Below are 27,618 nucleotides of genomic sequence, written 5' to 3' on the forward strand. Positions count from 1 at the left end.
AGATCCCGCCCACCAACCTGGAGGCTAGAATATCACGTCCGTCTTTCGCTGCATCACTCGACTCCTTATTTCATCCAAATTACAGTGTTACAGCGGCACTGTTTAAGCTGAAACCTCTCGTCCACGCGGATTTGACAGCACAGAATGTTAGTATGATACCCAAACCGTCCTCTGTATCCTAAACCGGGGGTTGGGAGGGGAGAATCAGATCTTTTGACCCCAGCCTTCATTCCCTGGATAACGGCCACAGAGCCACCCGACAGCCTCAATTGTTGTTTCCTTTTGCCGACATCTGCTGCATGTTGCTCACATTTGCATCCGAAGCAACAAGAGGTCTGTATTAGGATGTAATGGACCACTTTCATCTCATTTCCTGAAGACGAAATCAGCTTATTTGGATCAGAACATTTCATCTGTTTTGTTCATTCATTGAGAGCATAATAACAATCAAGGGCTTGGTGACATGATGGAGAGTGTGGAGAAGGAGTGCGGCGCTCTGGGTGGATTGTTTCAGGCGATCGTCAACGATATGAAGGTACCACGACTGTTTTATTGATGCAGATATTTAGCAAAAAAAGATGGTTGTGTTTTACTGCCTTTGTTTTCATCAGGGGTCCAGCTGCCTGCACCACTGATGCTGTGATTAATGGCATGGGGGTCTCAGCATGGAGGGCTTTGTTGTGAAATGAGAATTGGACCCTTTTGTAGATGTTAGTAAAACCTGTTATAAGTTAAAGCATTTTTTCTGTGCATTTTATTTTGCGCTAAACATACGATTAATACAGTAAAATGAGAGAAAATATTTTTTCCACTGAATATAGATCTATTAGTGGTTTAGAAATGTTCAGAATTCTTTTTATCCAATTCTTTTTATCCAAAATAGTTTTTATATGACGCATGGGCACCACCCACTTTTCCATGCTTAAATATAAATGTAAAATTATGTTTTGATAGTCAAATACATTCACTACTCCTACTGTCTGTCTGTTATTGTCTGTCTCATATATCCATTAGAGAGGCTCATGTGTAGTTTGATTTTTACAAAAACCATATAATCCCATTTTAACCCAATTCATTTTACTTGACATAGTCCTCGCGTTTACAAATGTGAAGATGGTGCACTAAAAGTCTGCCTAGCTATTAGTTGTCCAATGAGCAAAAGACGTTTACCTCTATTTTGGACTCCAGTCAGAATATCTCTCAGGCTGACCCTCTATTGATGATTTTGAAAGCTATGTTAATGTGCAGGGATTACGCATGGCTCGTAAAGAGATAGAAATGCATCAGAGTGAGCTTAAATGTGGAGCTTAACTAAACTCTCACTTGCTCAAAGCCTTGTTGTGATTTTAGTGAAGTAAAAAGAATCAAATACAGCTTTTAAATAGCTGTTTGTATAGAATACAGTATGTAAAATATTGGTATTCATGCATTTAGAAAAAGTCATAATAGTGACATTTATTTTTGACAGAGGAGAAAGTTTGTTTATTTGATGGTGAAAAACTAATTCTAATTATGGGAAATCTGGGGATTGATTGATTTAAATATCACAGTGGCTATTTTGTACAGTATAGCCTTACTAAAATCAATAAGGTATATTATTACCTGGCATGTAAATATTTGATATCTTTATTTGCACCATTTATTCTTATTTATTTATTTGGATTTTCTTTACCCACATATATTTGAGAAGAAACATTTGTAGTTATATTCCTTACAAAAAAAAGCCAGAATCCAATTGTGTAATGTCATCAAAAACACTCTTTTTAAAAATACTTTGTTAAATATTCAGGATGAAGGATGTTGTTGTTGATGAAAGATCCAAGGTCTTTGCACATTGTTGTCGATAAATTTAATTTAATCTGTTCTCCTGTAACAAAACCTCTCATGGCCACTTCTCAGATATGATCTGCTTTTCCTACAGCTAGGCCTATTTGCGATTTTTTTTGGAGCGTTTTCCAGCCTGTTGCTTTGCTGGAGCAGAACCCTGTGGTTACACGTACTGTTCCATAAATGGTTTCCATGTTCTCATGCGGCTCCAGTAGTGAATGTTATTGCTGAAAGTTGGCGTTTGACTGAAGTTCAGTGGCCAGATGCCAGATCTGGAGTTCATATACTGTGAACGGCTCCAGACTTGGCTCGGGACAAACCCTGGCAACGTTCAGCTTGTTTGACATGCAGTATATCAACACTCGTAAAGATGGTGAAGCCGGAGAGTGTCGTAATGTCAGAGATGATGTGCATAGGTAGGGCAAACTCCTCTTCAAAAATTTGCATATTGTAGAATTTCTCTACTCTGTGATTTCACTTGGCAGACCAAGATCTATAAAAGAGTTTACAGCTGTGGCCAAAGGTTTAGGACAGCTATTTTTGCTAGAATAATATGAAATAAAACACACAAACATAGCTGCTTTCACTTCAAAAATAAAATAGAATTAAACTAATATTAAATTAAATAAGAAATAATAATTATACTCATCTGTTTAAAGCAGTTAATTTAAAGTGCCCCTATTATGGGTTATGAAATGTTCATATTTTGGTTTTGGGAGTCCCCAACAACAGGTTGACATGCATGCAAGGTCAAAAAACACTTTCATTGTCTTATAATATGCATTTATTTTTTACCTTATTTGCTCAACGACTCCCAAACGATTCATTTAACGATTCATTTTTCCAAACCCCTCCTTTGTGTGACGCTAATCTGCAGTGATTGGTCCGATTTGTCTCATTTTCATTTCATCAAGCCTGTAATGCCTGATAAAGCAGCGTTTGTGAGCACATTGCTGCTTTCTTTACAGCCGTTACCGGGGAAACAGCTATTTTTAGCTCCAAAAGCCCTAGTGGCAAAGAATGAATTTGCATTTTCATTCAGACCAACAAGTGGGCGGGCAATATGCTAATGTTTCATGTTGATGTCAACATGAAACGGCTTGGGATTCGTTCTAAAAACGACTCGTTTCAATGATTCAGAGTTGACTTTCATTTGAGAGACAATAACTTTATACACGGTGCACTTTCAGATTTAAAACTTGGCAGGATGTTTTCATTCACTTAGAGCTGTTTTACACACTGCATGAAAAGCTAATTTTCAAAAATCCATAATGGGGCATTTTAATACTTTTTATATAGCCTACATTTTTTGAAATCCTCCAGCATAAAAAATTCGGTCTGTGCAAAAACTTTAATAACATTTTGAATTTATTTTTCGGCAATGGTGTTTGCGAGCTTTTAACTGTGATAGCCTTAATTACTACAGATAAACTCAAGGGCTAATATGACAAATAACATCTTTAAGGTCACAGTTTCATTCTTGTATTGAAATGTTATGACTTTTTGTTATTTTGTTTATTGTGTTTATTGGAGTTAATTATTCATATTTCCTGTTGTGAGCTAAATTCGCTACAATACCAAAAAGTTTTTTATTCATCATCGCAAAGCAAGACATTTTAATTATATTTTAATGCTTAGCGGGAAAGACTAGTTTCTAGACAAGTTTCTAACTAACTAATAGTGATACTGATTCGATACGATCTGATTTGATATATTTTATATTCATATTTTAATTAAAGCAGATCAGATATATTAAATATTTAAAACTGTGATGATGTTTTTGTTTATCTAAAGCAAAAAAGTAAAACAGGTACAACAATATATTCTGTCTATAAAAATGATCAAATTATCATATTATTGAATTAAGCTGTTGTTGGTTACGGCCAATAAGTGAATTGATCCCAGTATCTGCAGACTGTTCTTAACCTGCAACAACCTTCTTTGTTCGTCTGTTTCAGTCTCAATCTCCTCGTGTCCTTCTTGTCCTTGTTACTTGAAAGCTAATTAACCACCTGTGAGTTTTAAATATACCAGGCTTTGACTGTTTTCTTGAATTATTTGTGTACAGTACCTTACATACTGTAAGTTTGGGGTCAGTAAGATTTATTTATTTATTTAAAGAAATTGATATTGTTATCCAGCAAGCACTTTAAATTGTTCAAAAATGACAATAAAGACTTTTACATTGTTAAGTAAATGTTGTTGTTTTCGATGTTTTTCTGGTATTTAACCTGGTATATAAAAATATTCCTTTTTTCAACATTGATAATAATAAGAAATGTTTCTTGGTGATTTTTGAATGATCACGTGACACTGAAAACTGGCTGCTGAAATTCAGAATGGGAATAAATTACATTTTACATCTAAATAAAAACGGTTATTTTAAATTGTATTAATTTCACAATTGTACTGTTTTTACTTTTTGATCAAATAAATGCAGCCTTGGTGAGCATAAGAGACTTATAGACCCTAAACGTTTGGATGATAATATATTTTTGTTCTTTTTTTTTATACTCTAGTCATATGTTTATGCTTTATACTGCATACACCACACAAACCTCTTAGCAGAGTAAAGAGAGATTGTGTGTAACTAAAGGGTGAAATTTTAGCTGCACAGTGAGCTGTGGAGCAAAGTTAAATTTTTTTCCCCCTAAACAAAAGAAAACCTAGATTCCAACATCAACAACCAAAATAAATCAGACACCCTTGCATTTATTTATTTGTTTATGAAATAATAAGAAACCACTGTTTACAGTAGATATCTTAGGTTTTCTACCATATCTCCCTATTTAGTGGTTGTGTCAGCAAAAATGCAAGAATGCACTTATTCAGCAGTTTTGACCAATTTTTTAAAACACAAATGTGTATAGAAACAAAGGATTTTCAAACAGATAAACGTCTTAACCTCTGAATGAAAGATCATTTGCTCATGGTCATCAGAGACCCATGTAACAACAACCTTATCCCAACCTCTCCAGTTTCTTAACAAGAGCTGTCAGCACAGTTTAAAAAAGATTCTTCCCTCCTGTCCCTGGAAATTTCACTTTATTAAAGACAGACTTTCTCTTGAATTGATCCAATGTGAAAGCTGTTTTTCAGTTGTTTTGTATATGATGCATCTTGGGGTGTGATGATAAATAATTATTTTGGAATGAAAATTCTTAATGTTTTATAAAGGTTCTTCTTGACCAATGAAGTGTTTCTGGTTAAGCTTGTTAAAGTGATAGTACACCCAAAAATGAAATGTTCGTCATCATTTACCCACCCTCATATCGTTCCAAACCTGTATGACTTAGATATTCTGAAGAATGTTGGTAACCAAACAGTTTTGGAGCCCATTGACTAGTGCTGATTATATGGACAAAAAACACTGAGACAAAATGTCTTCAATTATGTTTCAAAGAAGAAAGTAAGCCATGCAAGTTTGGAACAATGTTTAAGAAGCCAATTGTGAAGACACCAGCATCCTATGTTGGGTAACAACATATGCTGGTCATTTCAACAGCATATAAAGTCATGATGACAGACAGGATCAGCACACCTGGTCAAAATGTTGCTGGTGTTCCTGCAGAGAATGTTCTTCCAAAACAGATGGAAGAGTGTCATGAATGTTTGTATTCAGCGAGACATCTGGTCCTCATCTGAAGTGCTTTGCTCTCTTTGTGGTACATGGAGTTCTGAATGTGTCTGTGTTTTGTAGTACCTGTATGTGTACAGTTTAGTGTTGAGGTTTATGTGCTTACTAACTCTCTCATATGTCTCTCTTCATTCCTGTAGTACTCATACCCAGTGTGGGAAGACTTCATTGCAAAGGCCACAAAACTACATTCCCAGCTAAGGTAATTTAAGATGTCTTTTATTCGTTATTTCTTTCATCTTTTCGGAGATATTGATACTCACCTTAGGCCCTGTTCCAAATGGCACCCTCAACCCTTGCGGTCCACCTGTGCAGTCTACATTTAGCTGCATGGGGTGTTGGGTAATAGTCTGCTCCAGTGTGGGATTGACAAAATGCCGAATGAGCACTCTTCTGATTCTGAATCATAAAATGACAAATGAGACACCCTCAGGCCTCATGGACTTCACAGCATCAAATTCACTTCAAGTTCACATCAAGCGCTTCGTTTGGGACAGGGCCTTAATCTGCATTCTCAAGATGTGAATCAGATTGATTTTCAGCAGTTCTGTCGCTGTTCCTAATCAGCACTGGCGCTGATGACTATAAAATGTTTTGCTGTTTACTCCCTCACAGAACCACATTGTTGGCGGTTGCAGCGTTTCTGGATGCTTTTCAGAAGGTGGCAGACATGGCAACCAACACGAGAGGTACATTTAAAATGTTGAGATCACAATGATCAACGGTTGTTGAGTTGCAGGTTGTTGACTGTTTTGGGTGACTATAATAAACTTTTGCATATAGTCAAATTGCACAGTTTCATTTCATCCCTATATATGACATCGGAAGGAAGTTGGAAGTGGGTCTGCATGATTTGGGGAATGATTTATGCATGATTTGCTAAATTGCAATTGTGATTTAAAATGTGATAAAAAATTCCAGGTTTGCTGCTTGTTTGAAGGGCTGCCTGATTTGACCAAATTTTTGTGAATTTTTGTGTAAATCAATATGGCTATAACATAAAACATATATTTAAAAAAAATATATATATATATATTATTATTATTATTATTATTATTACTACTACTAACTAAAAAATAAAAATATTAAAATGTTAAATAAAAAATTTGTATTTAAGAAAAATATAATAATAATTTCAACTGTAAAATTATAATACAAATATTTATACAATGTTACAAATATAAAATTATTACAAATATCATAGAAAAATTATATTTATCCTATTTTTTTCATTTTCAAACATTTCATTTTTAAAACTGCAGGGAGCCCAGCTTCTCTTTTGATAAGTGCTTCTTATTACAAGTATGGAAAGATGGTAGGCACATGTTGCATTTCCAAACGCATGTTAAATCAACCCAAACTTGAGATGGAGTTTGTGTGGAGCAGCATTTACTGCAAACCGAGATGCTCTGAGATGCTTCAAACACTAGCAGATAATGAGATGCTCACGTGAAAACACAGTGTTGTGCTTTACTCTGAAACACGAAGCACATATATTTATTTAATTAAATCACATCCTATGTGGACTAAGCCGTGTTGCGATTTTCATTTTTGTCTGGTTTTCTTTCATATGAATACATCAGAAAGGTCACTTTGAGTCTGTTCTGATAACTAGGAAATGGCTTGAGAGACATATTTCATCATAGTTCAATTCTGCTTCTAGCTGGCTGCTATTGAATCTCTGAAACCGAATCCTTCCTGTGCCATTAAAATCCTCTAGTTACTGCCTGCAGGGACCAGACAAGGCCAAGCAAATCTAGTCTTCATCCACACGGTTAAAGAATGTGGGTCAGGCATAGCTGTCGGCCTAGAGCTGAATTACTCATTTGTATCTGTCTTGTAAATTTCGCCATATGTACACAAGCGCTGAATGCACTGGATCTTTATTTCCCATGTAGTGTGCGTGGGTTTGTGTGTATAAGCGCCGACCAGCCACAGTAGACAAAGGGACCGGTTGCTATTGGCTACCAAAATCTGCAAGGTTACAGCACTTGCACAGGAACTACAGATATCTCACAGAAACCAGACAGACATAAAAAGCTCTGGTTTTAAATATCTGCTTAGTGTGGGAGAGAAATTATGATGGAATAGTTTATTTGACACTTCAGTTTATGAACTTAGATACTGGTTTGTGCTTGTTAGACAGGCTTAATCAGGGCTGTGATCATCTCCAGTATCTATTTTTTAGATATATTTTTTAAAAATCAATTATATTATTTTTTCAATATATTTGCAATAAATGTAAATTGTTGAATAAAAAGTTATGCCACCCACCCCATTCTGGCGATATATACACATATATATATACTGTATATTTATTGCCAGAATGTTTGCTGACACAACTAAAATATGTTGCCTAAAATATATATATTTTTTAAATTAAATTAAATTGTTTTATTTTATTTATCCTGCATAACTTTTAGCAGCTGGTTATATCAGCCAGTGTTGGGGAAAGTTACTTTTAAAAGTAATGCATTACAAAATTACATTACTCCATTGAAAAAGTAGCTAATTGCATTACTTAGTTGCTTTTTATGTAAAGTAATGCATTGTTACTTTTGCGTTACTTTTTGTCACTTGGGCTGGGCTGGGCTGGGCTGGACTTGGCTTGCTTATTTATTTATTAATTTTTTTAACAACAAAAAAGCCGAAAAGTTATATTATTGGCAACTGTAAAGGCCCTTTCACATCAAAAGTGAAATGAATAAGCCTCATGCTGAAGGAAGTGCCTCTGCCTCTGCACCTCACTCCCAATTTCTCTCAATACAGGGACGGGAGAGATGTCGGGGAAAAAAGTAACTTAAGTTTCACATTTAGTTTTGTATCAGTCTAGTAAAGGCTAATGCAAAGTCTTTACCCGCAACACAGCTACCTATCCACCTTCACCCTTCTGCCCGGTTCAGAATTATTACCAGATGCCAGTGAACCAGATTGATTCCATTTGTCCTGCGGGAGCGCTTTGTTCTGCTCGGACTCCAAACATACAGCACTGCCATAAATTAGTTCAGTGAACTGTCAATAATTTTAGTGGATGGCTGTCACTGGAGCATTTTCACCTCTGACCCTGTCTGGCTGTTGTTTATGACTTTGCGACGATATAAAAGTTACAAGTAGTTACAATATACACCGAACTTTGGGTAATGTCCTATTTTTAAGAACAGAATTCATTACCAGATTCTTGCTTTTATATTTATTTTTTGTGATGCCCTTGTTTTTTAGTTTCCAGTAGTGCCTCACTGAAATGATATCTACTCTACACCAATGAGAGGGCAGCATATAATCCCTGGTATTAAGTGTCAGCAACAGTAGGCATGCGTTCTCTTTGAATTAGGGACAGGCTGGGGGCACTGGCACAACTGGAGATCTCACTTAAACACTGACATCAGATGGATTCTCGTCTCACCGGCTTCCAGTGACACACATTCTTCCCCCCATCACCCCAGTCAGCAGGCCCATAATCGCACACAGTCCAGACGGTCACACAGCCTTTCAGTGGCCTGAACGTTTAAAGTATTTGAATATAAGTGAATCGCTATTACTTTACAATAAGATTTACTTTATTTATGCAGGTGTCCTGAACAAACAATCAACAACAATTGGTTTATGTTAATAAAAAAATATAAATTTCTATAATGTAATAGAAAAGAATAGAATAGAATAGAATATTGTAATATAATATAATAATTACAGCATTTTGTTATCTAGATTAATGCTAATTTATTATATTATATTATATTATATTAATGTTATAATAATTTAAATATTAATATATTACATTAGAATATATAATTATAAATAAACATACTATTGTTCATTATTATTTCATGTTTATTCATAATATATTAGTTCATTTATACACCTTTAAATGACAGTATATGTATCATTATATGTAGAAATTACCATTCATTAAGATTAATCAATGCTTTGATTGAACATTATGAACATTAACCAGTTCATGATTCATCTTGATGATTGCCTGGATGTCACCGTTTTGATCACTATTAAGGTTTCATCAAGTTTCATCTCAGTGGAGAATTTTTTTTTTAGTGACAGTTAGTATGTTAAGTGTTAGTAGGCTTGAGAATATCAATACAGGGAATGTCAATATGAAAGAAAATTACATAATGTCTCTCTCTCTCTCTCTCTCTCTCTCTCTCTTCTTATACCTTTCCCTTCTATTACGACTCCCTGCCTTTTATAGCAAAGGAGTCCAGCACTCTGGTGTTTTTGTGATCTTAATAGTCATGGCGTCATGGTCAGCGGTTTTTTATAGAGCAGATGTGGGCAGTCTATTAGTGCACATGTTAGACAGGCGTGGAAGTGTTTGATGTCTGTGTTTGACTTGCATTTGGACGTCTGGCCTCTAAAAAGAACAGAATTTGCTTACATTCACTTCCAGTGATGAATGCTAGAGGAGGGATGTTTACTGGAACACAAGTCAAATGTAATGATACATGCTTTGTTCATCTAGATCTTTATTAACACATCTAAGTCAATGTGTTTATATGATGTCAGCCCTTGCACTATGCATTGCACCACCCCATAGTGATTTAGTTGTGTAAGTGTATAGTTAGTCCCGCGGGTAATTTCTTATGTTGTGAGAGATGCGCCATGGGAGATGGTCACAAACCTCTCTGTCATGGGATCGGGGTGAGGTGTGTTTTAATGATGGCTCTTGGGTCTGTATTTGTGTGTTTTCCATCCACGCTGATGACAGGCTCTTCTCAGCATATGTATACTGTATGAGTACTTATGTCTATACATGGAAGGAGCTTGGAAGCGATTTCGCCCCGGCTTGCAGTGGCGAGGCAGAGATGTGTAATCCTCTTTACCTTGTTCTGACACACAGACTGAGTTTGTGCATGTTAGTGCGAGTGTGTGTCAGTGGGATGCAGTGGGCTGCTAATCTTCCCTGCAGCTCTGGACTGGCAGATGGCATGTATCCGTGCCAGCCATCTGGAGTGTGGGGCATGGGCAAGAATTTGCCTTACTTGGCACTGGAGATTATACCGCCAGATTCACTCTTGCTTCATTTCACCCATTTCTGTTAACTTAGCTTTTTATCAGGTCTGTGGGTCACCAAACAACTCCCAGTCCCAACTGATTTATTAAGCACTTAGGAAGGTTATATGTGGCCATTACCTTTGCTTAAATTAGACTTGCTGCATTTATGTTGTATACTGGTGTAGATTTATTCTATGACTATATATATAGTATATAATAAAATAATGCTGCGTACATATTAACGGTTAGCATAAAGATGGATTCTGAACCTCAGGTTTGCATAATTCAGTAACAAAACGTACTGTGGATTTTGCACATGGTCGCATGAAACTGACATGTTTTTGAATATGTACCATGGCAACATCAGGTTTTTTGGATTTTTATCAATGGCTTACCATGGATTTGTTTTTGGCCATGTAACGTGCCAGTACCATGGTTTTGCAACATGGTGTCATGGTATTTGGTTATCTGAGACTGTAATGCCATGTTTTTATTGAAATGATGATTCAGTAATATACTATGACAATGTTATTTTCTAACAATATTATTTACCCATGATGGTATTATTTTTCATTACTGTGAAAAGGGGAACGTGTAAGGTTATTCAAAAAGAAGAACCAACAGTTATGAAAGTCATCTTTTGTCCTTCATTATTTATCATTAGTTAAAGCAAGCACTCATAATTATTTATAATTATTTAACGATTTAAATTATTTATATTTATTTAAATAATTTGATTATTAAGCAGTTACATTTATTTATTAATTATTTAATGGGTTTTTACATATTGTGCCAGTATGGTTTTGTTAACATTGTGCTGTGGTACAACAACCATGGTTTTTGGATGTCTAAAATGGTGATACTATGATTTTATTAACATGTATCATGGTCTATAAAAAAGGTATTGGTAAGGATTCAATATTACATTAATGATGGCATTATTTTTCAATCCTGCTATGAGGGGAAGCTTTAAAGGGATAGTTCACCCAAAAATGACAATTTTGTATTTCCTCTTTCTCATGTCATTCCAAACCTGTAGTTTCTTTCTTATGTTGAGCATAAAAGAAGATATTTTAATGAATTGACTTCCATAGTATTTCTTTCCCTACTCTGGAAGTCAATGGGGACAAACAACTGTTTGGTTCTTCAAAATCCTTCAGAATATCTTCTTTTGTGGTCAACATATAAAAAAAAACTTAGACAGGTTTGGAACAACATGAGGATAAGTAAATGATTACAAAATTTTGGGTGAACTATTCCTTTAAATGTAGACAGAATGAAGAACCAACAGCTGTTAAGCTTCAGTCTTTCATTATTTGTCTTTAGTAAAAGCAAGCACACATTTTATATCCTTGAGTGCCTCTTATAACAGTCTTTACCACAAATATTATTCACAATAGAGAGGAAACTTGAAACTTGGAGTTAATTTAGAATCTTCCAGAATCGACACGTTTAGTGTGGAATCAGTTGCGTTCAGCTGTTGAAGCCAAGCGCAGATCAATTTTGTATTTCCTCTTTCTCATGTCATTCCAAACCTGTAGTTTCTTTCTTATGTTGAGCATAAAAGAAGATATTTTGATGAATTGACTTCCATAGTATTTCTTTCCCTACTCTGGAAGTCAATGGGGACAAACAACTGTTTGGTTCTTCAAAATCCTTCAGAATATCTTCTTTTGTGGTCAACATATATAAAAAAAACTTAGACAGGTTTGGAACAACATGAGGATAAGTAAATGATTACAAAATTTTGGGTGAACTATTCCTTTAAATGTAGACAGAATGAAGAACCAACAGCTGTTAAGCTTCAGTCTTTCATTATTTGTCTTTAGTAAAAGCAAGCACACATTTTATATCCTTGAGTCCTTATAACAGTCTTTACCACAAATATTATTCACAATAGAGAGGAAACTTGGAGTTCATTTAGAATCTTCCAGAATCGACACGTTTAGTGTGGAATCAGTTACGTTCAGCTGTTGAAGCCAAGAGCAGATGCTTGAAAACAATATAAAATATTAAAAGAACAGAACACTATGTTCTACATCCTAATGAAAAGAGAATTGAGTGTTATCAAGATTGCTCTTTTTTCAGAAGGGGTTTAACAACTGCAGTTTTCAGGGAGTTTGGAAAAGTCCCAGAAAGAAGTGAGGCGTTCACCACTTCTAAGAGATCTGCTTCCAAACAGTTAAGCACCCTTTTGAAAAAATATGTGGGAAGTGTGTCAAGATAGCATGTTGACGATTTAAGGTGCTGTACTATTTCTTCCAAAATTTTGCTATCAATTTCTTCAAAAGCAGACATAGTATCTTCTTTTTGATATTGTGGTTGAATATGTCTAACCTCTGCATAACTTGGGGATGTGCTAATCGCCTTCCTGATATTATTGATCTTCTCAGAAAAGAAGGAAGCAAACTCATTGCATTTGCTGTCGGAGAGCATTTCACTGGCAATCTGATTTGGGGGGTTTGTCAGTCTCTCAGCATTAGCAAAAAGAGTGCGAGTGTTGTTTAATTTACTGTTTATAAGGTTTGAGAAGAATGACTGTCTAGCTTTGCCTAGTTCCACATTGAAAGTACGAAGGCTGTCTTTATATATGCTATAGTGTATTTCAAGTTTCGTCTTCCGCCACATCCGCTCAGCTTTTCTGCATTGTCTTTTCATACTCTGAACTGCTGTTGATTTTCTCCAAGCTGATTTCTGTCTGCCTGTAACCCTCAGAAATGTTCTTCATGCAGGCTTTCTTCAGCAAAAACGTGATTTGTAGCTACAAACGCTAGAAGAATTGAGTATCTCAGCACTTCATGTTTTCTTCGATCCCACACTATAGTGGCCCCAAAGAGATATTTATTAAATGTAAAGTGAATCCTCATTTGTAACCCACTGTACTTTTCTAATGTGGTGCATTTCCAAGTGAAACTAGATATTCTGAGGGCAAGACTTCATTTTATCCATTAAGACTTGATTGGAGATTCAGAATGGAGTCGGACCAAATGTGAGTTTGCTAAAACACTGCAAAAGAACAAACTTTATTTTATTCAAAGTGTATTTTTATATTGGTCTAATAGAAAATCATGGTTTCTGGTTTAAACCTGTTTTGGTTGTCTAAAAGCAAATAATATTCCCAACAGAAAATAATTAAAATCAACAATTTTGTTTAAATAGTATTTTCTAGTTTTCTAGGGCTAGCTTTACTGACTGCAGAAATTATTGCGGGTTTTATTAATTATTGGGGATTCTTTAGTACTTGCAGAAAATATGATAAATATTTTAAATTAAAAAGACATCAGAATAAACATTAATGACTTTCACGCTTTACGTAAGTAAACTAAATTAATTAAACACTAAACAGACTAACAAATGTTTTAGTGTCATTTTAAGTAAAAAATCTACTTACATATTATAGCTAATAATTTTTATGGTGAAGTTAAGTTGTAAAAAATGACACTGACTTACAATAAGTAATATTTTGACTTATGTCCAAAGAAAATATGATTAAGTATGGTCTTTATAATAAATCTGTTTATTTTTGTATGCATGTTTTTGTCTTTGGGAAAATAAATATTTTCAATTCATATTAAATCAAAATGTAAGGTTTCAACAAAAACAAAAAATATAATTTTAGAAAAACAAATAAAATGGTCTGCAATAAATTACAGTATTTTTTTAAGTTGGTCCAAAGTATAATTTTTTCAGAGTAAATAGCTAAAATTATAGCACTGCTCAAGTGACATTAGTGGAAAATAAAAGTATTTTCAGAGAAAAATCAAACTGTTGCAGTGCCAGCCATTCACAGGCTCTGTTAAGAGTGTCTGCCAACTACTTCTGCACCTGCACACATATCCATTCAGAAAGCGAAAGGGCACATCTGAGAGTCAGAAACCCATGGAAGCTGCTTCTCTGTTCAGATGGATGTGAAGGCTGTTCCTTTATCAGATGTTTTGACTAAAATAATGTTAAGGTCACGTTTAGTTTCTTTGTCAAGGTGGCTAGAACCAAATATTTTTCTCGTCTCCCACCACTTTTAATCACAAAACGACAGTAATGCAGTGAGCTCTGTTCCCTTTCATAATGCACATTCTTGGTGTTATTGTGAACAATTAACATTATAGTTATGCTACACTCTTAAAAATGCTTGGTTAGTCCACGTTTGACCCAAAGTTGGGTTGAAACAACCCTGCATTTTTTAGAGTGTATAAGTTGCTCAACGCTCAATTTTCATTCTCAACTGAGGTCACCAATATCAGGTTCAAAGTGAAAATTTTGTTGTCATTTACTTCCATTCTATGGATGAAAATATCTTCCTTTGTGTTCCTTTATAGAAAGAAAGTCACACAGGTTTGGAACAACATGAGGTTGAGTAAATGGCAATGATAAAATTATCATCTTTGGGTGAACTATCCCTTTAAACAGCAGTTGATCACATGAGCAGTTCCTCAAGGGTTCACAGATCTGCTAAATAGCTTCCCAGTCGTGGGCAGGTGTTGGAGGCAGTGAGAGTTTGGCTGAATGGAGCATCTGAAGCCTCTGCGTTATGTGATGTGAAGAAAGGCTGTGGGAGTCGAAAGTGTGGGAGTCAGGGTGGGAGGCCAGGGGACTCCTGGATACAGGAAGTCTGTGAACGCTTTTAGGATGGAGCTGTCAGCTGATCCCTCAAGGGAAGGGAAGAGGAGGCTGGCAGGTGTGTGAGTGTGTTTGTGTAGCATATCATCTCGACTGTAGCAATGACGTCGAGAAGGTCTGTTTTTGAGATAATAAAGCCTTCGCTTTTGAGCGACAGTGCAGATGTGAACTTTGCACTGAGCCATGCAAATTGATGTGTGTGTGTGTGTGTGCACAGATCAACTCAGGAACAGCTCTGTTATGTCTCAACACCAGTTGAACTTGATTTGCCTTGCCAAAGACCTTTGAGCATAGGATGTGAGACGTTCGCGCTTTTGGACAAGCACACTGTGTACTGAAAGTGGGCCTTTCTCTCAGACAGACACTATGGGATGGACCTGTGGGTCTGAGCCAAATGGTACACAGGGAATTTTCTTTCTTTCTTTTCTTTTTTTTTTTGCAATATCATTTCCTGACTACAGCCCTTTGACCGATGATTCAGATGGCTAACCTTCCTTTCCTCTTAACTGTCACCTGGTTTGGCCACCATTCAATCTGTCAGTGTCCCACCCAATGGGACAAACTGTGAAAACTCCAGTTTGAAAGAAGTAAAACAACTCGTCATTTAGGCACTGGTGCTTTTTATAGTGCTGATTTGATTGAAGAAAATGCATAAATAAATATGTCATATATCAAATAGAATTTCATTTGAAGCAGGGTTATGATCGTTATCGTTATTATCATTATTATCATAACTACAAATAAAACTAAAACCAATATTATATATATATATATATATATATATATATATGCTAACCTTCCTTTCCTCTTAACTGTCACCTGGTTTGGCCACCATTCAATCTGTCAGTGTCCCACCCAATGGGACAAACTGTGAAAACTCCAGTTTGAAAGAAGTAAAACAACTCGTCATTTAGGCACTGGTGCTTTTTATAGTGCTGATTTGATTGAAGAAAATGCATAAATAAATATGTCATATATCAAATAGAATTTCATTTGAAGCAGGGTTATGATCGTTATCGTTATTATCATTATTATCATAACTACAAATAAAACTAAAACCAATATTATATGTGTGTGTATATATATATATATATGTGTGTGTGTGTGTGTGTGTGTGTGTGTATATATATATATATATATACACACATACAATATTATACAATATTATATAATATATATATACTGTATATTATTTGAAATAAACATTTAGCCTACTGAAATTAAATATTAAAAAACTTTATTTTATTTCAGCTAGTTGCCAGGGAATATCCCTAATTTATATTTAAAGCTGAAGTACTACAATAATCAATTACTAAATACTAAAACTAAATACACTAAAACTAAAAGCTAACATTTAAAAACTACTTAAAAAAAACTAATACATTTTTTTAAATGCAACAAAATTACTAAAAATTTTACTGCAATTAAAATGAAAACAAAATATAAAAAATAACATCTAATTCAAAATATTAACAAAATCTATAATAGTGATACTAAAATAACACTGGTTTGAAGAACTTAAAAATCTTTTTCATATTTGAAGTCTCAAAAGAACTGACGTGCCTCTTTGCAATGAACTCTCATGTAAGAGGCTGCTTGTTTTGAAGGTTTTCAGGTGTGTGTGTGTGTGTGTGTGTGTGTGTGTGTGTGTGTTTGTGTGGTAATAGGAGGGCAGGTTATTGCCGGCCTCTCCCATTCTCTCCTGTAATAATGGTGTTTAGGAAACATAAGCAGACAGGAAAGGCAGATACAGAGTGGAAGAATGGAGGGATATCCCTTTACCAGGTTCCCTCCTTTTCCCTTTGGACCTGGCTGGATGGAGAGATGGAGTACTGTTCTTCTGGGCTGCTCCTATTTCTTATTTCACACACACAAATTTATATTTGATGTACAAAAACACTAGGCCTATGACATAATTCATCTCTTTTAAAAGCTTGTGCAATTGACAGACAGTTTTCATTTGTTTTGCTTTTTTAAAGATATTTGATGTTTGGTTCCATTATTGGTTCTTGCATTCTTCCACCATTGCGAATGAAATACTCTGATGGATTTTGCTGCAATGCTTATTCAAAGGTACCACAAGTCTGTAGTCCAATTCCCTAAGAAATTACCCTAATGAGACTGTTCTTTTTAGTGAATCAAAAACATACTGCACAACCAGTGTAGTCTGATTCTTGAACAAATGACTAATGAGCCAGTTTGTTTTAGTGAATAAAAACACACACAGCAGCACAACCAGTATAGTTTGATTCCTGAACAAATGACATGCACAAATCTAATGAGCCATTTTTTAGTGAATCAAAAACAACACAAGTGTAGTCCAATTTCCAAATGAATGACTCTGATGAACCAGTTCTTTTTAGTGAATCAAAAACATAAAAATGCTTTTATATATACATAAATATAAAAATATACAACTTACAACTGTGACAATCAGTGTAGAATCCGTGTGACTGGTCGTTTATAAGACAACATGTATCTAAAGATTCACATTATGTACTTTTTTACAAATATTAATGAATGAAATAGGTAAACATTTTTGTTTGTTTGGTATTGTTGTTCATGCAAACTGATCTTTTGCAAGATTTAAAAAAAATGTATTTCATATTGAAATCATTTCATTATTTGGCAATGAATAGGCACCCCCAACCAGAATCATTAAGTGGAACACTGTAAATACCAGAATCGTTTAGTGCTTTACGTTTCCCATCCCTAGTTATCATAATCAGTCAGATGTTCCCTTATATCCACTGGCCCCTTGAACTCTGTAAGTAGAGCCTTTGGCCCTTCTAGCCTGTGTAACCTACTGATCTGGCTGTGAGATTGGGGGAAATCTTAGCTAAGCTGGTTGTGTTAAGGCCTAGGCAGGCTGAGCTTTATAGCTTAAGACCCCATTTTAATTACACTTGGCTGGAGAGGAAAGTTAACACTAAGTAATTGTGTTCAAGGTCTCCAAGCGAGTGAGCACTTCTTGATGGATCAGAACCATTCAGTTCAGGAAGTATTCTATTTGTGGTCTTTGAAGTTCTGTCTCTTGTGAATATGGTGCAATTATTTAGCATTTTCGCTGAGTAAGCAGCACATACTTTTTCCTTTAATGGGCCCGCCTTTGTGTTTCTGATTAGTTTTTTTTAATCGCACATTTTTTTCATTTTTATATGTGCGATTAAAATCTATATGAGGACAAATTTGTCTAAAGTGTTTTCGAAAATATTGATTATCGACACTCAAAATGTTCTTATTTCATATTTATTTCTTTATTTAACATTCATTTGTCTTGTTGTCAGGTGCCACCAGGGATATCGGCTCCACTTTGACCCGGATGTGCATGCGACACCGCAGCATCGAGGCCAAACTACGCCACTTCACCAAGTGAGTGATCGACCCATCCATGGCGTGATTACTTTCATGCCTTGCTCCCCGCCAGTCAGACGGCACAGACAGGATTTTATGTCTGTGCCAGGCATTGATTTTCCACTGTGGAGATAAGCAAACATTCATGGATCAGTCAGCCTAAGGCTTTAATGTGTTGTCTTCAGAGAGACCAAATTAGCTCACCGCTCACAGATTTCAAATGCTGACCTTAAAGAAATAGTTTACCCCAAAAAAAACATTTTCTCATCTCATACTCACCCTCATTTCATTCCAAACTACTCATATGATTTTCTTTATTCTGTGGAACACAAAAGGAGAAAATCTTCACACTGCTCCCATATAGTTGTTTTAATTTATTAATTTTTGTGGTACATACTGTATAAGTGTGTATACACCACTGGTCAAATTTTTTGAGTAATTGACATTTTTTATGTTTTTGAAAGAAGTCTCTTATGCTCATCAAGGCTGCATTTATTTAATAATGAAATACACTAAAACAGTAATGTTGCGAAATATTATTACAATTTAAAAGAACTGTTTTCTGTCTTAGTATATTTTAAAATGTGATTGTTTCTATGATGGCAAATCTGAATTTCAGCTGCCATTACTCTAGTCTTCAGTGTTATTCATCACTCTAAAATGCTGATAATGCTGAGACACTTTTTATTACCAATGTTGAAAACAGTTTTTGCTTAATACACTACCATTCAAATGCTGGGTTGAGTTATTTCTGTTTCAAATAAATGCTGTTCTTTTGAACTTTCAATTCATCAAAGAATCCTGAAAAAATGTTTCACAGTTTCTGCAAAAATATTAAGCAGTAAAAACTATTTCAGCACTGAAAATAAATAAAAACCGTTATTAATAGTTTAGCACCAAATTATGCTTTGCCATAACAGAAATAACTTACATTTTAAACTATTAAACCGTCTTTCTAAATTGTAATATTATTTCACAATATTACAGTTTTTTGATGTATTTTTGATCAAATAAATGCAGCCTTAGGCATAAGAGATTTTTTTCCCCAAAAACATGTGTAACAAGTGTAATTATTCCAAAATGTGACCAGTAGTACAATCAAAATTCATATATATTTCCAATATAAACATAGAGTTTCATTTTTTTTTTGTTCTTCTTTAATGATACTGTGATGTTGGATGGCCATTTAAAATACTGGATTATTTCTATTGTTTCATTTTTGCCATTTTTAATTTATACTCAGTGCTCTAATGGAAAAAATGATCGCCCCACTCCAAGACAAGATAGAAGAGTGGAAGAAAACAGCTGCCCTGCTTGATAAAGACCATGCCAAAGGTGGGACTGACTGACAGTTGTCGATATGCAAACCTGTTCATACTCACTGCACTACTATCGTCTGTGAATTTACACCTTCCTTCTGTTCACCAGAGTACAAGCGCTCTAGGCAGGAGATCAAGAAGAAATCATCTGACACAATAAAGCTGCAGAAGAAAGCCAGAAAAGGTTGGTCTTTTTATTCTCTCTGTCAGCACAATGATTTCCCCTCTCGCTGACACTCTCTCTGTGCTTTATTTTCAGAGTATTACTGCATTTGGTATGTTAAATTATTTGTGAAATGTGTTGTGTCGTGCTGGGATCTTTTCTAACTCAACCCCCTCTCTTGCATGCTTACTTTTTCCGATGCCAAGATTAATTAGGTTAGGTTAAAAGGTCACGGTAACCCTATTAAATTAGATGAAGGTGATCAGTAACGTGTACCACCATCTAGTGGAGGATTGATTTTAAAGGGATAGTTCACCCAAAAATGAATATTCTGTTATTATTTACTCATTCTCATGTTGTTTCAAGCCTGTATGACTTCCTTTCTTCTGTGGAACATAAAAGAAGGTATTTTGAAGAATGTTGAGGGGGGAAAATGTATAATTACATTAGTGCAATGTATCATAAATGTTGTGAGGCAACAGACTCGCTTGCGATTTCATTCCTTTGCATTCCCTCACACCTTTGCAATTTCTTCATGGCAATGCTATTTTTCTCTCTGTCTTTCATACTGTGATTGGCTTGGCTTCTGCTTATAAACTGTAGAACTACCAGGTATGTATTCAGGCAGTTCATGGTTCATTCCATCATAGTTCATCACATTTAGCATGACTAACATTGATTTCATTTCATCATGTGTTTTAATGAGAATGTTTTAGTGTCCTCTTCAAACACAAAATTCCATTGTTCACAAAGCGTGCTCATCTCATTGCCATTCTTTCCATCAGACATAATAAGCATCTGTGTTGTGAAATCACAGCGCACAATCATGCAATATTTGCAGTGTGTTTAGATTTATAGCATCAACCCTGTGTCATTTATTATTTTCATTATATGGCCATGAAGGTCTCCTTGCATGAAGCCTGACAATGCCTGGTTGCTGTGTTGACATTATCCACCCTAATCTGTCTTTGGTTGTGCTGACCCATGGGACATATGTGTTGACATCTACATCAAACATTTCATGTGTTAAAATGCTAAAATATGCATTTTCAGTGCATCTCAGCATACACTACTGTTCAAAAGTTTGGGGTCTGTAACATTTATTAATGTTTTTAAAAGAATGAACTAATACTCACCAAGGCTTTAGTTTATATGATCAAAAATACAGTAAAAACAGCAAAACTGATATTTTAAAAACTGTTTCCCTTATTAATATATTTTAAAATGTAATTTATTCCTGTGATGGTAAATCTAAATTTTCAGCAGTCATTACTCCAGTCTTCAGTGTCACATGATCCTTCAGAAATCATTTCTAACATGATGATTTGGTGAAACATTATTATCAATGCTGAAAACAGTTATGCTGTTTAATGTTTTATGGATTTTATGATGAATAGAAAATTCAAAAGAACAGCCATTTAAAGTATCCTTGCTGAATAAAATCTTACTCACCCCAGATTTTGAAGAGTAGTGTAATTTTCCTTTCATGGATTGCTCATCCACACACTGCTTTATTGCCTCTCACGGTATCTCTCTTTCTCTTCGTCTCAGGTCGAGGAGGACTGAAGCCACAGCTGGACAGTGCCATGCAGGATGTGAGTGACATGTACCTTCTGATGGAGGAGACTGAGAAGCAGGCTGTGCGCCGAGCCCTTCTGGAGGAAAGGGGACGCTACTGCACCTTCATCAGCTTCCTGCAGCCTGTAGTGGTGAGAATGAACGGCTCTGGGTCTGAAGTTACTTCTAGATAATATATAATAAAAATGTATTTACTTGTAAAAGTTACTGAATTAAAATATCCATTTTATGTATTTATGGGAAAAAAAACATCAAGTGACAACATGCCCCACTCTCCCCTATGTATGTATTTGAATGAAAGAGAGGAGTGCTTGCTGCTATTTACAATATAGTGGCATTAACCTCTTTCCTCAGATCGGTGAAATTGCCATGCTGGGAGAGGCTACTCACCTCCAGGCCATTATTGATGACCTCACTGTGTTGACAACTGACCCACATAAACTCCCAGAGGCCAGTGAACAGGTGCTTAAACACATATATGAAAATCATTTAACATACATACTCAAATATCAATAATAAAAAATATATTATTTCTGATTTCCGCTAGGTGATTTTGGATCTTAAGGGGTCTGACTATAACTGGTCCTACCAGACTCCACCTTCTTCTCCCAGTAGTGTTGGATCTAGGAAGAGCAGCCTTTGCAGGTGCTTGTCTCGCCGTTTTTTAGCACAATTAATATTTTGCGTCAGTTACTATTTTATAATGATATTGTTAAGCCATATGTAGTCTCAACAATTCTGGGTTGCATTTGGATATTCTTATTTGGCTATTTGCTAGTTTTGAGAGTAACACTAATAATTTCCTTGTGTTCCTCTCAGTTTGGTGCATCTGCCACCAGGTGGCGCTCATCGCCTGAGCAGCGTCTCCTCTCATGATTCTGGATTTGTCTCTCAAGATGCCAATGTACACTCCAAACCTCCCTCCCCCATGCCGTCTGACATCACTAGCCAGGTCTTTACCGGTTGTTTCGTTTTTTTTGTCTGTTTCGTTTTAATGCTTATTTCCACATCCATTTCACTGACCTATTTTGAACTATCTTTGGTAAACAGAAGTCATCCAGTTCTGCATCCTCAGAGGCTTCAGAAACCTGTCAGTCAGTCAGTGAGTGCGGCTCTCCCACAGTAGTAAGTATTAATTTCAGTCAGGAAATGCCATTAATAAATTATTTGATTAATTAGTCTCTTCGCCCACAACATCTTAAAGGGGTCCTATTATGCTCTTTTACAAAGTCTTGATTTTGTTTTGGGGGTGTGCTAGAACAGGCTCTCGTACTAGGTTGTTCGAAAAACACATTATTTTTCACATATTTTACATTATTACAACACCTTTCTCCCCAGTCTGGCATGAACGAATAGTTCCTGTATGAAATGAAGGCCCGCCTTCTGAAATACGAAATGTGCTGTGATTGGTTAGCTGGGCCAGTGTGTGTTGTGATTGGCAGCACTCGGTGCCTGCTCGGGAAATGTCATGCCCCTTACCATAGCCGCCTGCGAGCTTCAGTGTAAATATTGCGTCAAAATCAAATCAATTTGAGCGCGATTTAAACCCGGATGATTGTAACCACTCCAAGTTCGTCTGCTTTGGGAAAGCTAGCATGTTTCCGACATAGTGATAACACTCGTTGTCTTCTCTAGTGCAGCTCAACCAGGTCTCATCCCATTCGTCAGTATTTGTGATATCACAAATCCCCGAAAATACGCACTGTAGTCCAAACGAGTCGTTCGTTGTAGTTTTTCAAAAGTGATTTCTGTTAAATGAAATATCTCCTTTTGAATGGGACTTTAAGGTTTGTAACTTTGCAGATCTTTTTTATGCTCAAACAGCAACATTACAGACTAACTAAAGTTGAAAAAGTGAAAAAGCATAATAGGATCCCTTTAAACTTTCACGATTGAGCTCTGTTACATCAGACAGAATTATTTTGTCATCATTTCTTCCTTTTTCATAATTTGCACTTAAGTTATCATATTTCTTTGATTTAACACTTAAGCACAATGTCCATATATGAGCTCTATAAAATTACATTAGAATTTAGTTCCTATATATATATATATATATATATATATATATATATATAATGCATAAAAGGGTTAATTTAATTGATTTTTGTATGTTATTACACTGTTATTTGGTGTGGGGTATTCACTGAAGCTTGTGTGATGTTTTCTGTATTTGATTGGGCCATCCTGTCATTCCGTTTCCACAGTTCGGCTCATCCTTTGCTACCTTTCGCCCTGCTCACTGTTTTAATGACTCCATCAGGCCTCACTCTTACATACTTCCTGCGTCCCCTTCCTATAACCAATCCCCAGGATCAAACTCCCCTTCTCCCACATCAAAGATTCCTTACTGGAAGGTTTGTTTTTCATTTTGACCATTCGGTCAGCCTTTATTTGCTTTATTATCTTCTGTTATAAAACATTATTAGTTTTAATTTGTTTGTTTTTATCTCATCCCATTTCATTTCTTTATCATCCGCTTTTCACTGTTAACCAACATCCTCAAATTTGCTGTTTTTTAAAAAAAATGTTATTAAAATAAACAGCTACTAAATAAGCAGGTCCTGTCCTATTCTGGCTATATTTCCATGACCTTAAAAAAAAATTTCCTCTTGCAGCAGGACTGGTCAAAGGCAGGTCACTATGAGCAGACGGCTGTAACCGGGCAGCGCAGGACTGAGACTGCAGAGCCCTCTAGTGGAGTGGGAGGAAATGGAATAAATTACCCAGAGGATCCTTATAGGCTAGCAAGAATGAATTCTAAAGACCTCACTGCAAAGGTATTGAGAATGTATTTTTTTAATATAAACTATACAATTTTAATAATTTTATTATTTGATTTGATTTGAATAATTATAATTATATATACTACCAGTCAAAGGTTTGGAATAATTCAGATTTTATTTTTTAATGCTTTTAAAACCAGGATTACATTAATTTGATTAAAAATACTGAAAAAAATGTAATATTGTAAAATATGATTACAATTTAAAATAACTCTTTTCAATTTAAATGTAATTTATTCCTGTGATGACAAAGCAGAATTTTCAGCATCATTACTCCAGTCTTCAGTGTCACATGATCCTTCAGAAATCATTCTAATATGCTGATTTGGTGCTTAGTTATGATCAATTATTAAAAATAATAAACAAAATGCTTATTTTACTTATTAGAAATATTGTTAAAATATTAAGCAATTGTTTTCAATATTGTTAATAATGTTTAATAAATGTTTCTTGAGCAGCAAATCAGCAGAATAATTTCTGACACAGAAGACTGGAGTAATGATGCTGAAGAATTTGTATTACCATCACAGGAATAAATTACATCTTAAAATGTATTAAAAAAGAAAACTTAACTTAAATCGTACTCAAATTTTAAAAGTATTGCTGTTTTATTTTGCAGGGCATTAGATAATTTTTTTTTAAAACATAAAAAAAAATCTTAATTGAACCAGATTTTTGACTGGTAGTGTACATACATATCTATTATTTTCTCTCTTTTTCTCTTAGCATGGTAAGCCGATGTCATCCGCTGCTAGTGAGCTGGCTATGGTTCTGACTCGTGGGCTTAGTATAGAACAGCAGCAGAAGAGCAGCTGTGACTCTCTGCAGTACTCCAGTGGATACAGCACACAGAACACGACACCATCATGTTCAGAGGACACTATCCCTTCACAGGGTAATATACACACACAAACATAAACACATTACGTACAGCATTTACAACACTTGTCCATTTCATTCAGAGAAAAATACGTATTTACACACGCAAAAGATTGCCAACAGGCTCTTTTTCAAAAACTAGCTGAAACTAAACAACAAAAGTGACTGGATTGCTATACAAACTCCATACAGCTTACAAATAATACCCCTCACTGGATTCGAATGGTGGACTCAACACGAAACGAGACTCTAATAAACCTAAAATGCATAACACGCAAATAATGTAATCATTAAAAATAAAATAAACAATTTAAATACAGCATATTTAACAAGTTATGTTTATATCTTTCAGTATGAATGAACTATAAGTACACTACCTTTTTAAAGTTTGGGATCAGTAAGAATATTTGTTATTATTAATTAAAAGAAATTCTTACTTTTATTCAGCAAGGATGCATTAAATGGATCAAAAGTAACAGCAAAGAAATGTATAATGTTACAAAAGATTTCTATAATAGTATAAATGCTGTTATTTTGAGCTTAAAAGATTATTAGAATATTAGAAGGATTTCTGTGATACTGAAGACTGGAGTAATGGCTGCTCAATATTCTTCAGCTTTGCCAACATAGGAATAAATTACATTTTAAAATATATTCAAATAGAAAACAGTTATTTTAAATTTATTTTGGAATTTTACCATTTTACTGTATTTTTGATCAGATAAATGCAGCCTTGATGAGCATAAGAGATTTCTTTCGAAAACATAAAAAAATCTGACCAAACCCATCAGTAGTGTATACAGTAACATTTCTGTTGTTAAGTTTATCTTAATGCATTATGGGATAGATACATGAATTTCAGCTTTAGAATTACAAGGTATCTTATCTTCTGGAACAGTTGTTGGGTTGGGAGTGTGATTGTTACGCCTTAAAATGCTGCCTAAATAGGAATCTCACTATGTTTTTAGACACAGCCACATTTATTAAACTATTAGCATTTTAATAATAGACCTAAAACACACACAAATACAATCCACTGCACGAAGGCCGAGAGAGTTGAGTAATATCTTCTCTTCCCATTTTCTCTTTGCAGGATCTGAATATGATTGTTATTCCATGAATGGCGACGCTGATAACGACGCACAGACAGACTTCAACAAGTCTTGCACCGTCCCTCGCCATAGCAATCTGGCTCAGAACTACCGCCGTATGATCCAGACCAAGCGGCCTGCCAGCACCGCAGGGCTGCATGGAGCACTGGCTGCCCAGGGAGCCCCAACAACCAATGGCAAAGGAGGAGGAAGTGGTGTCATAGCCTCAGGAACAGCCACCATTCGTAGAACCCCTTCATCTAAAACAAATGTGAGACGCACTCCATCCAGTGTGGGTCCGATCCCTATACGACCACCTATTGTCCCTGTAAAGACTCCGACCGTCCCAGACTCACCTGAATTCCCCAGCCCTCCTCCTGAGCACACTGGAAGTGAGGAAAACCTGTACAATGACGAATCGTTAGAAATTCTGGACTACAAAGCTTCTCCCAAGCGAATGAGTCTGCCAACGTGGGGAGCTGGTGGTGGAAGTGTCTATGCTCAGCAAACTGGAGCTGCGGGATTCACTTCAGAAGAAGAGCAGATGCTTGCCGCCAATCGCCATAGTCTGGTGGAGAAGATTGGCGAGCTGGTCGCTAATGCTCATGCTCTCGGTGAGGGCCAGTTCCCATTTCCCACAGACCCTCGGGCCAGCCAGGGCCACCAGCAAGATCAAGGGCATGAGCAGGACGGAGGAGACATGTTGAAGACCATCCGTAGAGGAGTGCGTCTTAGAAAAGCGACCTGCAATGACAGATCAGCACCAAGGATTTTGCGATAGTTTAGTACTGCTTCTCTTGCCAAGTCTATTGCTACAGACTCTCCAAATGAAGAGGAACAATATATTATGTAAAAATATAAGAAGATGGTGATTTAAAAAATTTTTTTTCAGTGTTACAATCTGGCATTGAACAACTAGAAGGCCAGTGTCAATGTTACATGTTGAGTGCGTATGGACACTATACTCATCTAAACTATTATTGTTGTAGTTATATTCAGATTTGGACTAATATCTCTTTGACGGGCATATTATGATGGACAAATTGTGGCCTGAAGGATGAGAATGTAATTTTAAAACGTGTATTAACATACTAGTTATGCCGGTTGTTCCTTTTTGGAGTTGCAATTTGTATTGACTATGTTCTTAATGTTACTTCTATGTAACTGTGATGTTTTTGAGACATTTCTGTTCCCACGTGTAACTATTGTAAAAAGCCAAAGTCTTGTTCTCAACTGAAAAGCTGCATAAAACTGCTTATACCGTGCAGCTCAGTCTCAGATGGACCACACAATTCATGGAATCACCGCACATGCTGTGAACTGCCAAATAAAGCACATCAGTTGTACTAGACCAGAGAATTTT

At 35.7% G+C, this 27,618-nt stretch overlaps 1 protein-coding gene across 5 annotated transcripts; it reads left to right on the forward strand.

Moving 5' to 3' along the window:
* On the forward strand, positions 1 to 27,618 carry LOC107553981 (MTSS1-like protein). 5 transcript variants are annotated; one of them, XM_016236332.1, is made up of 16 exons: positions 1 to 535; positions 5,605 to 5,666; positions 6,080 to 6,153; positions 18,373 to 18,457; positions 19,683 to 19,774; positions 19,868 to 19,942; positions 20,525 to 20,533; positions 21,473 to 21,630; positions 21,854 to 21,961; positions 22,047 to 22,144; positions 22,319 to 22,451; positions 22,550 to 22,624; positions 23,707 to 23,856; positions 24,118 to 24,279; positions 25,012 to 25,180; positions 26,258 to 27,618. In XM_016236332.1, the coding sequence occupies exons 1-16, from the start codon at positions 464 to 466 to the stop codon at positions 27,034 to 27,036; spliced, it is 2,301 nt and encodes a 766-aa protein (XP_016091818.1). In that variant the 5' UTR covers positions 1 to 463; the 3' UTR covers positions 27,037 to 27,618. The 5 variants fall into 5 exon arrangements, with proteins under 5 accessions (XP_016091818.1, XP_016091819.1, XP_016091821.1 ...); XM_016236333.1 differs by having other exon boundaries at positions 24,121 to 24,279; XM_016236335.1 differs by lacking the exon at positions 23,707 to 23,856.

Source organism: Sinocyclocheilus grahami, unplaced genomic scaffold (assembly GCF_001515645.1).
Source record: "Sinocyclocheilus grahami isolate Dianchi unplaced genomic scaffold, SAMN03320097.WGS_v1.1 scaffold487.1, whole genome shotgun sequence".
Classification (NCBI taxonomy): domain Eukaryota; kingdom Metazoa; phylum Chordata; class Actinopteri; order Cypriniformes; family Cyprinidae; genus Sinocyclocheilus; species Sinocyclocheilus grahami.